Here is a 14,365-nt window from a genome sequence, read left to right on the forward strand (position 1 = left end):
GTGCAAGGGTGGGGCTACAGAAGAGCAGTGGGCACCCAGTGCAGATGGAGGAGAGGTGTTTCCCCTGAGCACGGTGGAGGCTCACAGGTGAGAGGTGTTTCCACTGAGGACGGTGGAGGCTCATAGACGAGAGGTGTTTCCACTGAGGACGGTGGAGGCTCATAGACGAGAGGTGTTTCCCCTGAGCACGGTGGAGGCTGACAGACGAGAGGTGTTTCCCCTGAGCACGGTGGAGGCTCACAGACGAGAGGTGTTTCCCCTGAGCACGGTGGAGGCTCACAGACGAGAGGTGTTTCCACTGAGGACGGTGGAGGCTCATAGACGAGAGGTGTTTCCCCTGAGCACGGTGGAGGCTCATAGACGAGAGGTGTTTCCCCTGAGCACGGTGGAGGCTCATAGACGAGAGGTGTTTCCCCTGAGCACGGTGGAGGCTCACAGGTGAGAGGTGTTTCCCCTGAGCACGGTGGAGGCTCATAGACGAGAGGTGTTTTTCCCTGAGCACGGTGGAGGCTCATAGACGAGAGGTGTTTTTCCCTGAGCACGGTGGAGGCTCATAGACGAGAGGTGTTTCCCCTGAGCACGGTGGAGGCTCATAGACGAGAGGTGTTTTTCCCTGAGCACGGTGGAGGCTCATAGACGAGAGGTGTTTCCCCTGAGCACGGTGGAGGCTCATAGACGAGAGGTGTTTCCCCTGAGCACGGTGGAGGCTCATAGACGAGAGGGGTTTCCCCTGAGCACGGTGGAGGCTCATAGACGAGAGGGGTTTCCCCTGAGCACGGTGGAGGCTCATAGACGAGAGGGGTTTTTCCCTGAGCACGGTGGAGGCTCATAGACGAGAGGTGTTTCCCCTGAGCACGGTGGAGGCTCATAGACGAGAGGTGTTTCCCCTGAGCACGGTGGAGGCTCATAGACGAGAGGTGTTTCCCCTGAGCACAGTGGAGGATCCAGAGACTCTCAAGGCCCCGTGTGCTGAGCCCCGGCTGTCTGCAGCACTGTGTTGTGAAGATCACCAGGCAAAAGAACCACGCGTGCTCCCCAGCTACTCCGTGCTGACCTGAAAGAGGCCTTCTTGTGCGTGGGAGTGGGGACCAACGTTGCCTGTCAAAGGACACGCCGGGGGGTACCTGCCCTGCCTCCCTGCCATCCCGTCTGGAGCACAGCATGTGTCCAGAGAGGCTGAGCAGCCCAGCAGGGACAGAGAGGTTGCATGACTGCACAGCGAGTCCAGATGCTGTGTGAGATGGTAGGGGTCGGGGAGACCCACCCGCCTCCTCCCCTGGAGAAGAGCAGCTCCACGATGGCCAAGGTGGGGCCAGCTTCTCTGGCTCACGCTAGCCCCAGGTGCCACTTCCTTCTGGACTCATTCTGCTCTGGTGCCTCGAGCTGGCTCAATCCGGCGGGTCCTGGTGGGGAAGGTGAGGGGGTGAGGGCCCACAGGCAGGTGGCAAGGAGAGGGTCTGCCTTCCTCAGGAGGGGTGCTGGAGAGGGACCACGTGGGCGCCAAGTATACACACCGCCTGTGTGTGGGAAAGGGGCATCAGGAGAGCAGGGCTAGGGTCATGGGTACCCTCGACTCCAGGCAGCAGCCAACGCCGGCATCTGTACCAACCTCGCTTCTGTCCCTTCATCCGCCAGAGGCGGAGAGAGCAACGGCATTGAGAGCAAGATGAGGAAAGTTGAGGCGCTGATGGCAGAGCCCCTGCGAGGGAGGGCGAGCTGATGGCGGAGCCCCCGCAGGGAGGCCCAGCTGATGGCAGAGCCCCTGTGAGGGAGGCTGCATACTTCGTAGTGATAAGAGAGGAAGGGGGACGGAAAGAAGGCAGGCGGCCCTGGTGTCCTGGGAAGACTGCGAGCGCTGGCCTCGGACTCTGCAGGTTAAACACAGGCAGCAGGGGCAGGAGGCTGTGCTAACCAAGAGGAGAGTGGCCCTGGGTGCTGCGGGGAGAGGAGGCCCCGCGTGAATGGCTCTGCCCCATCCTGTGGGCTTTGGTCTCTGTGGTCTTAGAGACCTGCCTTCTTTCCTGGATGAAGAGGGGAATCCTGTCCAGAGAGTAGGATGAGGATGAGGGGTCTTTACTCCCCACAAGTGGGCTCAAGCCCAGGAGGACTGGGGGCAGGGTAGGGCGTGTCCGCTGCCTGGAGGGGCTGCTGCTTTGGAAACCTAAGCTGTGAGAGGGAAGGCAGTGTGAGGGAGCAGCAGTCAGGGAGCCGCTCATGCCCAGAGCCACCCCTCACCCCTGGATTATCCAGAAGGCTCTTGGAGGGAGGAGGAGCGCGGGGAAGGCAGCTGTGCCCTAACTGCCTCTTCGGACGACTGCGGCATTCATGCTCTGTCCTCCAGTTGAAAATAGAAAAGGGATTTAAACAAGCTTAGGTGAAGATAATACAATGGAAAAGATTACAGGAGGTTAAAGGATACTTTTTAAAAAATATCATCATGGCAGAAAGACCAAGGGAAGATGGTTTAGTCAAAGTATGTTCCAGGAACTGCTGCCCAGAATTGGTTTTTCTGGATGGATTATTCTCTGCATCTTTTGAGCAAAGACGAGAGACTGGGAGTGGATTTGGTCTCACGTCTACAGCATGGACATCGCTTTTGGCTCAGATTTGCACGAGACCCTTGGAGAAGGGGGGACTGCAGCCGAGGAGTGACCGGGCTCCTCCAGGGCCTCCTCAGCCCGAGTTCCCTTTGGGTGCAGAGATCCAGGTCCCTGAGCCTGCAGGCCCTCCTGGGTGCCACGGCACTCTCATGGCTCTCCCCTTCCCTGGCTTCAGTGCCTTTGCCTAGCATGGTGCCATGGAGACCCCAGCACAGACCATGCTCAGGGCCCCCTGAGAGGACCCAGCCCGCGTGCTCCTTGGCTGGTAGGGAGCCCTGTCTGCATCAGGTGGAGTAGGGAGGTGCGGGCAGAGGCCCCAGAGCTGTGACACTGGAGACGCCGTGTGACCCTCATGCTCCGCTGGTAGGCTTGGGCGAGTCACACCGCATCTCTGACCTCCCTTTCCCCACTCATGAAAAGGGGTGGTTCCCCCTCCTCACAACCTCCTTGTTCCTTGTGGGGATTAAAGGCAATCACGTTTGCAAGAAGCGCTGCCTGAATTGTCGGGCGGTGTGCTGGTGGGAATGTCCCACGGCCACCCCTCTCCAGCGAGAGGCCTGGAGACCTGGGGGGGTGTCACAGGATGGGACAGAGACAGGAGCCTGAGCTTCCAGGCGCGGTCGGGAGCAGGGTTTGAGGCCAGCGTTGGGTGGTGGCCAGGCGCCCTCAAGTGGACGCCGACACTGACCTGTCACCTCCACCCTATGGGCTCCAGATGCCCTGTGCGTCCCCACCCCTGCGCCCCCCACACCTGCCCTACATGCCCCCGCCCCTGCCCCAGATGCCCTGCGTGTCCCTGCCCGCCTCCCCGTCCCCACACCTGTCCCACATGCCCCGCATGCCCCTGCATGCCCCACGCCTGCCTTTGTGTGTCCCCTACCCGTGTCCCCCACACCCACCCCTGCCCACCCTGTGCACACCCCTGCCCCTGTGCCCTCCACACCTGCCCCTGCGCCCCCTCTGCTCCCACGTCCCCACCCCCATGCCTGCCTGTGTGTCTCCCGGCAGGTTCTTCTTCAGCACTGTGGCCTCGGCCACAGCTGGCATGCTCTGCCTGATCGCCATCCTGCTGTACGTCCTCGTCCAGTACCTTGTGAACCCCAGGGTGCTCCGCACGGACCCCAAGTATGAAGGTACGTGGCCGCCACTCTCAGGGGGCCTCATCCTCGCCTCCAGCCGTCTTTCCGGGTGGTAGTATCGGGTCTGGGGTGGTCGGCCCCTCTTGTCCCAGGGAGAGGCCGGGGCAGGCAGCCCCAGGCAGGCTCTGACCTGGCCCGACGGCAGCAGCCCAGTGTCCATACAGCTCAGCAGCCCCCAGCGCACAGGAGGCAGGCTCGGGGAGGGCGCTGGCCACGCTGCTCTGTGGATGCTGCCAGGTCGTGTCAGGCGAGAGACAGTGGGGTCCACCTCTGCCCCTGCCCTCCGCAGTCAGCCCTGTAGCACCTGTCACACCATCCTGTGGGGCCATGTAGCTGTGGGAGGGTGGGGGTGCCCATCCTGCAGGAGCAGCCCATGGGGAGGGAGAGTGGAGGCAGCGCTGAGGGTGCTGGGCTGTAGGCTGCGGTGCGCTGAGGCCCTTGGCCAAGTGGGCCCGGAGCCTGGGCCTCGGGAACGGATGCTCACACTGAGCCACTGGAGAGACGTGGCGGTGAGGACTGTGGGCTCCAGAGGCGAGTCCACGCCTAACCCAGATCCCGTGATGCCAGCATCCTCGGGAAATGGGCCTGTGGCTGTGACTTAAGATCTGAGGTGGGAGGGTCGCGCTGGGATGTCCCAGTGGGCCCAAATCCAGCCACGAGTGTGCTTGTAAGAGAAAGGAGAGATGCAGAGGGGAGGCGGCCTCGTGAGGATGGAGGCAGGGGTGGAGTCACACAGCCACAGCCCGGGGTCGCCTGGAGCCACAGGAGCTCGCAGAGGTGGGAGGACCTCCCTGGACCCTGCGGAGGCAGCGCGCCCACCTGTCCTGCAGCTGGACGTCAGAGCCCTACCTGCCTCAGACTGCAAGAGTCTGCTGTAGAAGCTGCCCCCACCTGCCATCATTTGATATATTTATTGCAGCAGCGCCGGGACCCTGACCAGGAGGACCTGGGCCAGAGAAGCCCCTCGGGGTGCAGGACAAGACTGCCAGTCTTGGCCCCAGGCATGGCTGCACCCGCACTGCACACAGCCCGGGTGGTGAGACAGGGAGGACTTGCCTGCCCCTTGTTCCAGAACATTCCGGAGCCAACATGTTGTGACATTTTTTTCAAGGATGAGCTTTGCCAGCTCCATGTGGAAGGCCGTAAAGCTCCTCCTTCCACTTCGAAGCGTGACTGATGCCTCCAGGGCCTCACAGCCACTTCTGAAGCACTTCCTGAAAGCCAGCTCCACCCTGGCGAGGCCCTGACCTCAGCGGACCCAAGCCCAGGACGATGCCTGTTGCGTTCTTCTTCCCCCTGTAGCAAGTCACCTTCCCCAGCAGCCACCATGTTGTCTGGGCTCTCCTTGTGGGGGATGCCAGGGGAAAGTGAGAGAGCAGAGGTGGCCAAGATGGCATGTGCTGCCTTCTCTCCTGGAACATGCTGCTTCCATATGGCAGTGCCAGTGTCTCTGTGTGAATTCATTCATTGTGGCCTGAGTGAATTCCTGGGTTTGCTGTTCCAGATGATTCTGCAGGGCTTCAAAACCAGCAGAGCCCTGAGCAAAGCAGCTCCTTGTTCTCATGGGCTGAACTCATCATGATGTCACTGGCTAAGGGGGGCAGCATGGGGTCCAGCCCGGCCCAGGCACATGGAGCTGCAGTCCTGTCAGGCTGAGTGTGGTGTTTGCCTTCTAGGATGGCCCCCGAGGCCGCCAGTTCCAGAGAGGGTCTGTCACCCAAAGACATCCATGCTGAATCCATCCCTCTGCCATTCTGCCTTGCCCGGCCCTCTGCCATTCTGCCTTGCCCGGCCCTCTGCCGTTCTGCATTACGCCTGATTTTTGGAAGTGTTGTGGTTTTGAGTGTTGGCAGCCCAGTGTCACAGAGGACCATATCTTAGAAATGACCCCAGGCGAGAGCTGTGGCTTTCCTGTTCTATTTGAAGGCGGCTGTTTTAGGGTGCAGCGGGTCCAGGGACACAGAGTGGGCCATGAGGAAGGGATGGGTGCTGGGGCCTGGCAGAGCTGGCAGGCTCTGTGACCCCGGCACTTAGGAAGGGGTGGGCACCGTGACCCTGGCACTAAATAAGGAAGGGATGGGTGCTGCGACCCTGGCACTTAGTGAGGAAGGGGTGGGCGCTGTGACCCCGGCACATAGGAAGGGGTGGGCACTGTGACCCTGGCACTAAGTAAGGAAGGGGTGGGTGCTGGGGCCCTGGCACTTAGTGAGGAAGGGTTGGGCACTGTTACCCCGGCACTTAGTGAGGAAGGGGTGGGCACTGTGACCCCGGCACTTAGTAAGGAAGGGGTGGGCACTGTGATCCTGGCACTAAGTAAGGAAGGGGTGGGTGCTGGGGCCCTGGCACTTAGGAAGGGATGGGTGCTGGGGCCCGGCAGAGCCGGCAGGCACTGTGACCCCAGCACTTAGGAAGGGGTGGGCGCTGTGACCCCGGCACTTAGGAAGGGGTGGGCGCTGTGACCCCGGCACTTAGTGAGGAAGGGGTGGGCGCTGTGACCCCAGCACTCAGGAAAGGGTGGCCACTGTGACCCCGGCACTTAGTGACCCTGTTGGAGCCTCACCTCCGAGATCCATAAAGCAGGGATCATGAAAACCAACCGCAGGCAGCAGGGCCTATGGGGCACTCAGGTAAGGGAGGCATCCACCTGGGCAGGGAGACATCCCTCGCACTGGCTGTCCCCACGCCGCCCCATCCCCAGCAAGCTCTGGTCTGTGACGTCCACCTGATGTGGCACCCGTCAGCAGGTGCTGGACACAGTGTCTCTCCCTTGTCTCCCCAGATGTCAAGAATATGAACACGTGGCTGCTGTTCCTCCCTCTGTTCCCGGTGCAGGTGCAGACCCTGATAGTCGTGATCATCGGGATGCTCGTGCTCCTGCTGGACTTTCTTGGCTTGGTGCACCTGGGCCAGCTGCTCATCTTCCACATCTACCTGAGTATGTCCCCCACCCTAAGCCCCTGGTACCCCCAAGCCTGGTTGGTCAGAGTTGCTCATCTTACACCTCTAGTTGAGTATGTCCCTAACCCTGAGCCCCCCACACCTGGGGCCAGAGTCTTTGTCCCCCATGTGCGCATGTGTTCAGGGTCAGCCTCTCCCAGAAGTGAGATCATGGACAAAAAGGGCAAATCACAGGAAGAAATTAAATCCATGAGGGCCCAGCAGGCCCAGCAAGAAGCTGAACTCATGCCGAGACCTGCAGGAGCGGTGCCAGGTGCTTGAAGTAACAAGTTTAAATGTTCAGAGACAATGGAATGGAACCTATTAGGCAAGAACAGGACATTATGAAATAAGAACAATGGAATGGGATCTATTAGGCAAGAACAGGACATTATGAAATAAGAACAATGGAATGGGATCTATTAGGCAAGAACAGGACATTATGAAATAAGAACAGGTGGACTTAGAAAAGCACAAGTAGAAATTCTAACAATGAAAAATATGACAGGCAGGTCACCCACTAAGCAAACAGCTGAAGCGAGAGCTGGTGGTCTTGCTGGGTCTCACAGTGGGCACGGCGGTAGGCGGTCAGTCATGTTGCTGAAAGAGGGAGGGTAAACTCCCCAGCCCCAAGGAAACCTGTGTTGGAAGTAACGACAACCTCCCTGCTCCTGGCACCAGCCGTTTTGGTCATGGTGGGCCAGCTGCAAAGCGTCTTCCATTCTCTGGGCAGTGGTGGCCCCGAGGCTGTGGCCTCTCAGGGGGTTTCTGTGGACACAGGCAGCAGTGTGTCCAGGCCAGCCCCCAAGAATGCCCTGCTCCCGACAGCTTGGCCAACCCCTGGTCAGGGCAGAGGGAGTTGGGTGGCTCAGGCTCTGGGCTCACCTGCATCTCCAGAGCAGCCCCTGCCTGCAGTTGTGGTGAGAACGCCCAGCTCAGAATGAACACACCCCACCAAGAGCCTCCTTGTTCATAACCACAGGTTACCCTACAAACCACTGTCCCCACACAACCCTGGGGAGGTTTTAAAACACACACCTCTAACGCACGTCTTACAGTCACTGTTGTCTTGCCTGAGGGTTGAATTTTTTTAATGGAAGTGCAGTGAAAATCACTGGATTAAATCCTACGGACACAGAGCTGAATGTGCTGTTTTCAGAGTTTTAATTTTGGATGTCAAGGCCAGTGCCTGTAGAGAGTAGGTGCTTAGGATATGTTTACTGAATGGAATGGAACTAAAGCCTCAGGTGTAACTTCATGGAGACGCGCGTCTGCCTTGTAGAATGTTACAGGCTGCCTGTTCCTGAAGCTGCAACCCTTAAGAGTGAGAAGTCATTTGGGCCTCCTTCAAAACTCTCCACCCCTCTTAGAATCAGGAATATTTTTAAAAGTACTTTCTAGAATTATCTAGCAATCTCTCTTATATTTAAATATTTTTGGGTTTACCATCTATGAAGGCTTTTCTGGAGTTTCACTGCACCCAGAATTCATCATGTGTCCTTATCAGGAAATCTCTCACCCTCAGATGCTTAGAGTCAGGGTGAGTCCCCCACAACAGGAGAATCGGCCGAGGTTGGGCCAAGGCCACATGGTCTCATCCACATGCGCCGCAGATTAAGGGATGCTCAAACTGCCCAGTAATACAAAGTCTGCACTTGTCATTTTTTTCCAACTTTGTGTACACAATGTTTCCCTGGGTTAAAATAGTCAATGCCCACTGTGTGCTGAGCACGTGGGGGGCTGCAGGCTTCTTTGGGTGAGGCATGGTCACCTGCACGCTGCGGGGAGAGGATGAAGAATGAGACACAAACAAGTGAGGCTGGCCCTTGTGCTGCGGAGAAGCTGGCCCTTGCCTCAGGCGGCAGAGCAGGGAAGTGCAGTGGGCCTGAAGCCATGCGCGGCTGGGAGGGACGACCTGGTCTGTCCTCTGAGCCAGGCACTGCACTTGGAACGGGCTTCTTGAACGCAAAGCCCAGACCAAGTGTGGCAGAAACGTGAAAGGACAGGCAGGCGGCTGCTGTGGGCGGGAGGCAGGATGCCTGGAAGCAGGACGCCCAGGCCTGTCCACACCCATGTGACCCAGAGCCTCCCTGGGCAGTGACTCCAGGACAGCTAGGAGCTGCTTCTCTACCTCACAGGACTGGAGAGGCTGTGGTGAGATGCATCCCGTAAGGGCTGGGCTGGCCGCAGGCAGCTCCCCAGGGCGCCCACCGCCACCTGCTCCTCACTGCAAATAGGCCTCTGTGGGCGGCCGTCCCATTCTCCAGAAATAGTCACAAGACATCGGCTCTCACGGTGTTGGTGTTTAGGGAAAGAAGCATGGAGAGTTTGGCCCCTCCGTGGAAGCTCGTGGCTGAAATAGGTGCAGAGCCCATTTTATTAATGTTTGTTAAGATGGCTCTTTTAGATAAACGGGTGTATCAGGTTTTGCTTTGCTTCCCTGGGCTGCTTTGCTGCCCGCAGGACAGGCCGGGTGGATGGGGCTCTGGCCGGCCTGCTGAGCTGTCCTGTGGGCACTGTGCAGGGCTGCAGGGATGGTGACCTGTCTCAGCCCCATCAGAGGCTGTGCTGAGTGGCACTCACAGCACTCGTGTTCACCTCCTGGGCCTGGGGCTCTGAGCACCCTCAGGAGTGTGTGGTCCCAGGACCTGCTAGCCAGCACCTCGGGGTGGCCGCCCCACTGCGTGGTCCTCCGACTGAGGGGTCTCTGTGCATCCCAAGGTGCGCCCCACCCAGTGTCCAGATGTGGGGAACCCCACAGGCCACCTGGACCCTCAGACAGAGCGGCCCCTCCTGAGCTGGCCTCTTACCCCTGCCAGCGATCCCAGGGGATCTGGAGCAACCTCTCAGGCTGCATGGTATGGGGGACCCAGGTCTGTGAGAGACAACTCATCTCTGACACCACTAACAATGCAGCTCAATGAGGCCTTGGCAGGCGGGGGGGCGGGAGTCAGCACCGTTCCCCAGGTCACAGCTGCAGACCCCTCCTGCTGACCATCAGCTAGCTGCAGACCTGGGCCCACAAGGCACCTGCACTCATCCTGACCTCACAGGGCCTGCATGGTGGGCGGAGCAGTTCTCCCTGTGCAGGGGCCGGATCAGTGGCACTGGCCACCCTGCTGAGCTGTCCTGTGGGCGCCGTGCAAAGCCGCAGGGCTGGTAACTTGTCCTGTTCCTCCTTTTCCCTTTCCAGAGGCCAAGAAGATGACCACCTTTGAGTATCTAATTAATACCCGCAAAGAAGAGACTTCAAAACATCAAGCAGTGAGGAAAGATCCATACTTGCAAATGGACAAAGGATTTCTCCAGGTACCACCTGTCTCTCTGCTCCATTTCTCCAGGCCTGGGACAATGTCTAAGGTCACTCGGTGGTTGGGACCTCTCAGCCATGCTCCTTTATTTCAGGGCTGTTGCAGCCCGTGGACTCTGCTGTGTGTGTGTCTGTGTGTGAGGCTCTGTGCGTGGGTGTATCTATGTGTCTTTGTCAACATAAACACCAGTCATGCACCAATGACTTCCGAGTGCAAAGATAGGAAAGGAACTGAGTCTCCTGGACATTTCTATACTGCTCTATACATCTTCCAAAGTTGAAATGTGCTTTTTGCATCTTTTTTTTTTTTTTTTTTTTTTGAGACAGAGTCTCTCTCTGTTGCCCAGGGTGGAGTGAAGTGGTGAAATCTCAGCTCACTGTAGCCTCCACCTCCTGGGTTCAAACAGTTTGCCTGCCTCAGCCTCCCAAGTAGCTGGGATCGCAGATGTATGCCACTACGCCCGACTAATTTTTGTATTTTTAGTAGAGACGTGGTTTTGACACGCCAGGCTGGTCTCAAACTTCTGGCCTCAGGTGATCCGCCCGCCTTGGCCTCCGAAAGTGCTGGGATTACAGGCATGAGCCACTGTACCTGGCCTGAAACATGATTTTTAACTTAAGGAAGTTAGTTCCCTTTCCAGTTAAGTGACATGAATTATTATAACTAACTCAAGAAGACATAGAAAGTCTAAATAGACATAGAACAGCCAAGAGACTGAACTACTAATTTAAAATCTCCCAGTGAAGAAAAAGCCCAGGCCCTGTAGTCTTCATGCATGAATTCCAGCAAAGATTTAAAGAAAAAATACAATACCACCTACACACAGACTCTTTCAGAAAACAGAGAAGGAAGCAACACTTCCCAACTCATTCAGCAATGCCACTATCAACCTGACACCAAAGCCAGATATTCATAAGCCAGTACATTCAGGAAACACAGGCAGAGATCACTGATAAGACCTTGGGAAACCAAATCGAGCAGCATGGAGCAGGACTGTGCACTGTGGCCAAGTGATATCACTCCAGGGGTAAGCAGTGGCTTAAGGCCTAGGAATCAATGACTACAGCTCAGCACGTTAGTCCAATAGAGAACGGTAACCATGCAATCATGCCAGTCAATGCAGAAAAGGGTTTGTTAACAGCAAGTTCCCATTCATGATTTTTAACAAATCTCAGTGACCTAGGAATGATAGGAAAGTACCCTGTGTACCTGACGTGACATTTACTGGTGAAAGGCTGGTGACCCTCTCTTGGAGGATGGGCACAGGTGATGATGCCCGTTCCTCCTACTTCTGACATTGCAGTCACATTCCGGCCAGCTCAGTGCAGCAGGGAAAATGAAGGCACAGAGAATACAAAATAAAACTGTGTTTATTTGCAGGCAACGAAACCTAAAAAGTATGTTTTAAGACCTAGTTAAGATAATTAAATCACTTAACAAGGATGGGCACATATTAAAATACACACTTGCACATCTCTGTCCACCAGCAATGAAAAATCTGGGTTATATTTTTAAAACTTCCTTTCATAATCTAATAAAAAAATAAATTTAACAAACCTTGTGCAAATATGTACACTGAAAGCTACACACCATGACTGAGAGAAGTCAGAGACGCTCTATTAAGTGAAAAGGTGTACAGCATTCATAGATTGGAAAAAAATACTATTAAAAGGGCAATTTTCCCCAAAACTTATCTACAGATTTACCACAATCCCTGCTGAACCCCAGCAGGCTTCTGTTTTAGCAGAAATGACAAGGTGGTCCTAGAATGTATATGCAAATTCAAAAGACCTAGGCTACTGTACTAGCCAAAATGATTTTGAGAAAAAATAAAATTGGAGAACTTACACAACCAGACTTTAAATGTTACTATAAAGCTGTAGCACTAAAGACAGGTGGCGCTGACATAGAGAGAGACATAAAGCTACAGTAATAAAAACAGTGTGGCGCCGACAGAGACAGATATAGAGAAATGGACCAGAAGAAAGGTCCAAAGTTAAAGCTTTCATTTATGGTCAATTGACTTTAAATAACGGTACTAAAATCATTAAATAGGGAGAAATTATAGTTCCACAAGTGGTACTAGAACAATTGGATATCCACATGGAAAAGAAAAAAGAATGATTGAGTTCTTCATACCTGTACAAAGATTACCCGGGATCACTTCATTCCCCACAGAAGAATTAGCCCCAAATCCATCTGACACCTAAACTTAAAAGCTGAACATAGAACACTTCTAGAAACAAGCATAGAATGAAATCTCTGTGATCTTTAGTGAGACAAAGCTTGTCTTTGATCTGACACCAAAATCACTGCCTATTAAAGAAAAAAATCATAGTTTGGACTTTACCAAAATTGAAAATATTTGCTCTTCAAAAGTCACCATTAAGAAAATAAAAATACAGGCACACATGAGAGATATTGCAGGTTTGGTTTTAGAAAGCCACGATAAAGTGAACATGTCAGTAAAACAAGTCACATGAATTTCTGGTTTCCCAGTGCTTATAAAAGTTATGTTTACATGACGTGTGCAACAGCATTATGTCTAAAAACTATGTATCTGAATTAAAAGTGCTTTATTGCTAAAAGCTGCTTACACAGACGCTTGAAGTGAGCACACACTGCGGGGAAAATGGCGCCGACATACTTGCTTGACCAGGGTCACCACAGACCCTCAATTTGTGAAAAAACACAGTATCTGTGAAGTGCAGTAAAGCAAAGCACAATAAAGCCAGGTGTTCATTCCTGTGCAAGCCACAGGCAAACAAAATATTTTCAAGTCTTAGACTGATGTCCGGAATACACAAAGACACAAAGAGCTTTCAAAGTGCAATTGTAAAAAAACAACAAACAAACAAAAACATAAACAGAAAACCCAGTTTTTCAAATGGGCAAGAGGGCTGGACACAATGGGAAGCACCTATAATCTCAGTGCTTTGGGAGGCCAAGCAAGAGGATTGCTTGAGGCCAGGAGTTCAAGACCAGCCTGAACATCTCTACAAAAATAAATAAAAATACATACATACATATAAAAAATGGGCAAAAGATTTGAACAAACTCCTTACCAAGGTAGATGTAGATGTATAGATATATGGATGCCACATAAGCACACGGAAAAAAATGCTCAACATCATTCTACATCAGGCAGCTGCAAATTAAAACCACAATCAGATACTACCACACACCCAGGAGAATGCCTGTCATCAAAAAGACAGTCACCACCGAGGGCTGGTGAAGTTGTAGAGAAATTGCAAGTCTCCTGCGTTTTTTGCTAGTGGGAGTTAAATGAGGGTGTAAAGTGCCACCACATTGGAAAGCAGTTTGGCATTTCTTTAAAAGATAAATGTCTAATATATGACCAGAATCCCACTCCCAGTTTCTCACCAGAGAGAAATGAAAACACATGCACATGTAAATGGTTCTGAGATCTGAACTCAGGACCCAAGAGAACTCCAGGTACCATTCCTCAAAACCCAGGAATAATAGACGTGACTTTTATGTAAGAATCAGCTGCATGTCAACAACTTCTTTTTTCATGTGACGAATTTTCTTTTGCCCCACAGCAAGGAGATGGCGCCCTGGGCTCATCTGCACAGGGGTAAGTTGCAAGCTTCCTGCAGTAGCTTGGTCGCTCTGAAGAATAGCTGTATTCTTTTCTTAACTCAAATGACTTTGGAAAATAATTCACCTATGATGAGACATTTTGAAATCATGGGATGATGCAGTAGAAGATAAAATAGTTTTGTTTAATGTTGTGAAATTATACCAAATTATCTATCTCGATGTGCTTGTCTTACTTGCAGAAACTACATTCTTCACTCCCTTCTTCATAACTAACATCTAAACTAACACACAAGAGTAAGACCCGCTTATTTGTTTCTACATCTCTCCATGAACATGTGGGTAGTTGTGAGTCTGAATGTATTTCTTATGATCTCTAATAGTGTTTCATAGAAATTGTAAGCTCTGAGAGTCCAACCCATTCCTGAGTCAAGGTGCTAAGTAAATGGGAGCACTGGGGGTGCCTTGACCCGGAGCCCCACCCAACAGGGCCAGGGCTGGCTTCACAAACAGGGTTTCAAGAAGCGTCTTTGAGCTAGTGCTGTGCGGTGCGGTTCGTTTTATTTTGGAAGCTAAGAGTCAAAGGGCACGTGCATTTTCAATCTTCACAGACTCTTTCTGATGACTTTCTCAAAAGGGTGGAGCAGTTCACACTTCATTCAACGCTGTCGCTCTTCTCACTATGAGATACTAACAGTATGCTTAGTTTTATTCAAAGAAAATATATAATGTTTTAATATGCATTTCCTTACTACAGTTACGACTGAACATTTTTTCTTGTTTTGACTATTTTACAATTTTTGTTTTGTGAATTCAT

General features: G+C 53.4%; 1 protein-coding gene across 11 annotated transcripts in view; it reads left to right on the forward strand.

Moving 5' to 3' along the window:
• The window catches only part of LOC134756444 (palmitoyltransferase ZDHHC11), an 80,392-nt gene that overhangs the window by 26,818 nt on the left and 39,209 nt on the right, over positions 1-14,365 (forward strand). For 10 of the 11 annotated variants that reach the window (XR_010131859.1, XR_010131860.1, XR_010131861.1 and 7 more), the window contains 4 exons: positions 3,609-3,733; positions 6,519-6,674; positions 9,870-9,985; positions 13,551-13,585. Coding sequence is in view for 8 of the 11 variants with exons in the window: in XM_063700872.1 (XP_063556942.1) it covers positions 3,609-3,733; positions 6,519-6,674; positions 9,870-9,985; positions 13,551-13,585 (432 nt within the window). In the remaining 3 variants the exon portion in view is untranslated. Of the gene's footprint in view, positions 1-3,608; positions 3,734-6,518; positions 8,581-9,869; positions 9,986-13,550; positions 13,586-14,365 lie in introns of those variants that run through there. The other variant, XM_063700876.1, reaches the window with a different exon arrangement.

The sequence above is a fragment of the Gorilla gorilla genome, chromosome 19, assembly GCF_029281585.2.
Source record: "Gorilla gorilla gorilla isolate KB3781 chromosome 19, NHGRI_mGorGor1-v2.1_pri, whole genome shotgun sequence".
Lineage (NCBI taxonomy): Eukaryota > Metazoa > Chordata > Mammalia > Primates > Hominidae > Gorilla > Gorilla gorilla.